This window comes from Gekko japonicus, unplaced genomic scaffold, assembly GCF_001447785.1.
Source record: "Gekko japonicus isolate JY-2015 unplaced genomic scaffold, Gekko_japonicus_V1.1 scaffold25091, whole genome shotgun sequence".
In the NCBI taxonomy this organism is placed as follows: domain Eukaryota; kingdom Metazoa; phylum Chordata; class Lepidosauria; order Squamata; family Gekkonidae; genus Gekko; species Gekko japonicus.
In genome coordinates this window covers 1-1,217 of record NW_015188967.1, presented here as the reverse complement: position 1 = coordinate 1,217, position 1,217 = coordinate 1, and the positions used below count along the sequence as shown (strand labels likewise).

The 1,217-nt window shown below is 55.3% G+C and overlaps 1 protein-coding gene across 1 annotated transcript; it reads left to right on the top strand.

Annotated features, from left to right (window-relative positions):
* Positions 1 to 281: 281 nt before the first annotated feature.
* On the top strand, positions 282 to 622 carry LOC107124984 (neuronal migration protein doublecortin; the record flags this gene model as incomplete). Its single annotated transcript, XM_015428463.1, has 1 exon — positions 282 to 622. A coding segment is annotated over one exon (341 nt), but the record flags the coding sequence as incomplete, so codon positions are not given.
* Positions 623 to 1,217: the final 595 nt, after the last annotated feature.

Here is a 1,217-nt window from a genome sequence, read left to right as displayed (position 1 = left end):
ATCTAAGCCCCCTGATTTCAGTGGGGTAACTTTGCGTGTATGGACATCTCGCCCTTTCCCTTTTGAGCATCGATTGGTGTGTAAGGAAGGGAGATGATGAGGTCATAGCATGTGGGGCAGAGCTTGTCGTTTCCGCCGTTTCAGGCATCCATCTCTGCCTAAGGAACAGTTGCCCAAAGTGGGCTTCTCCTCTCCTTCTAGCTCCTGCGGGAAGAGAAATGACACGCTGCCCGTTCCTCTTTTCCCTCCCCTAACCCCTTCTCTGCTCCTCTCCTCCAAAGGTGAGAGCTATGTATGCTCTTCGGACAACTTCTTCAAGAAAGTGGAGTATACCAAGAACGTCAATCCAAACTGGTCCGTCAACGTGAAGACCTCGGCCAACATGAAAGCGCCTCAGTCTCTGGCCAGCAGCAACAGTGCCCAGGCCAGGGAGAACAAGGACTTTGTGCGTCCCAAGCTGGTGACCATCATCCGGAGCGGGGTGAAGCCGAGGAAGGCCGTGCGCGTGCTCCTGAACAAGAAGACCGCCCACTCCTTTGAGCAGGTCCTCACTGATATCACAGAAGCCATAAAGCTTGAAACGGGAGTCGTCAAGAAGCTCTACACTCTGGACGGGAAACAGGTAAGGGCCTTTGGGGCTATCTGCCTGGCTTCTTGACTCTTTGGTCTGTACGCTGGCGAGAGGAACTGTGAAACTGTGCATGCCCTCCGAGGCTTTCCCTGGCGATCTTGTTACTTACAGACTCCTGGCTCCTCCCTAAGGACTGGGCCTGAGAATGGGGGCACAGTTACTGTGCTAACATCTCCCTCCTAGGCTGGTGGTAGGGCAGCCCACTCTGGGTTGGGAAATCCCTGGAGCTTTGGGGGTGGAGCTCGGGGGGGGCGGGTTTTGGGGAGGGGAGGGGTCTCACCAGGGGTGTGATGCCACGGATCCTGTCCTCTGAGGCTGCTGTTTCCTCCAGGGGAACTGATCTCGGTTGTCTGGAGGATCAGTTGTAATGCTAGGAGATCTCCAGGCCCCGCCAGGAGCTTGGCAACCCTGGTTGGTGGCCAGGGTGGAAACTGTTCCCTGGCGTGAAAGGAATCTTTATCTCTTATTCAGACCTGCCCCTGACTACACCCAGAGCCTACCCACATGGTGTTTCTGTAGGTCAGGTGACTGTCCTATAGGGCTACTCCTTGAATGACTGGACTCCTTCCTTCCTTCCTTCCTTCCT